At 49.1% G+C, this 1,362-nt stretch overlaps 1 protein-coding gene across 1 annotated transcript in view; it reads left to right on the top strand.

Moving 5' to 3' along the window:
• Positions 1 to 1,362, top strand: part of Pmar_PMAR021716 (e3 ubiquitin protein ligase upl2, putative) — a gene marked incomplete at both ends in the record, with an annotated part of 10,817 nt that overhangs the window by 2,520 nt on the left and 6,935 nt on the right. The window contains 6 exons of the mRNA XM_002777204.1: positions 8 to 221; positions 374 to 446; positions 507 to 705; positions 757 to 809; positions 878 to 977; positions 1,021 to 1,163. Coding sequence (XP_002777250.1) covers positions 8 to 221; positions 374 to 446; positions 507 to 705; positions 757 to 809; positions 878 to 977; positions 1,021 to 1,163 — 782 coding nt within the window. The remainder of the gene's footprint in view (positions 1 to 7; positions 222 to 373; positions 447 to 506; positions 706 to 756; positions 810 to 877; positions 978 to 1,020; positions 1,164 to 1,362) is intronic.

The raw sequence follows: 1,362 nt of genomic DNA on the forward strand, positions 1-1,362 counted from the left end.
CTATTAGGTTGTCTACTTGGCATGCCCAATGGTCGGGACACGATGCTATCGTTGACTAAGGCTTTGGTTAGAGTGATGGAGAAGACCCCTTTGATGGACCCTATGCAGAGCCAGGCCCTTCTCATGTGCCTGTCGGAGACCACTAGATACTACGAGTGTGCTGTGGAGGTCTTGAATACTGGCGGGTTGTGGATGCTGCTGACGTTACCACAAATTTCAAGGTGAGGAGTGATGGGAAAAATTATTTGCTAAAAAAATACCGGGTCTGGGATTCGAACCTCCGCGAATGGGGAACGCATAGCAAGAGGAGGTTTGGTGGTTTATAGTCAACTTCATAGAGTAACGTTTTCGTGTGGGTAATTTTTTCCTTTAGTTACCCTGGTATGCTCGCACATCTTAAAACGGTGATGTTGAATATTTGTCGGGATGATGATTATATAGTTATGGTGAGGTTGCGCACAGCGAAGATTTGAAAGATATGCTGTTATTGTTGTTGTGATGGTCAGGCGGAGGCTAAGCCTATCGTGTTGCGGTATCTGGCTACTCATAATGATCATGTTCGGGCGAGTGATGGGAGACCATGGGTGAAGGGGAGGGAGATTGTGGAGGCTCTAGCTGAGAAGCTGGGTCCGGTTTGTATTGGTCGCGATGTTGGTGACATCATCAAAAGGACATTGGCGAAGTACACTAAGTATTGTGATTCTGGTAGGAAAAATGCAGGGTGCAGGGATCGAACCGGGGTTGGTTGTTGTTTAGACGAGGGGTGGATCGCTCTACGAGATGAGGTAGTTGAAGAGGCGAATGGATTGGTGAGGGCTGAGCGAAGGACCAGCGTATGGGGGGTCTGTTCATCTTGGCGTATATCTGTTATTGTCAGGGGGACCATCCGGTGACAGAGTCGAACTCGACGGAACCGCCGGAAATGGCAATTCCACATAACTTGGCAAAGACTGTGTCAACGCTGCTAGTGGCCCTTCGTAGGTTGTGGGGTAATTTTGTGGCGCGTGACGGTGTTATCAGGTGTGTGTATGATGGGGCGTGGTATTGGCCCGGCGATGAGTACGAGTGCTGCTCATTATCAGAGTAATGAAGAGGCTGCTTATGCTGCATCGGGGGAGGCTAAGGTGGCCAATGGAGCTGAGCAGCTGCTCTTCCTCATCAATGTAGTAGGATCATTTCGTGGCGCGCGACAATTGGCGAGAGGTGACCGTTTTAAGGTGTGTGAAAAACACCGAACGTTTATAGATTAGGGGAAATTATGAATACTCCTTATTGTCGCACTTGTTCAGAAACTGTGCCAAACTCTTGATGTGAAGCACGCTCTACCCCGCCTCGATTTCAACCCGGTCATCCCTGAGAGGT

This window comes from Perkinsus marinus (assembly GCF_000006405.1).
Source record: "Perkinsus marinus ATCC 50983 genomic scaffold scf_1104296952158, whole genome shotgun sequence".
Classification (NCBI taxonomy): Eukaryota; Perkinsozoa; order Perkinsida; family Perkinsidae; genus Perkinsus; species Perkinsus marinus.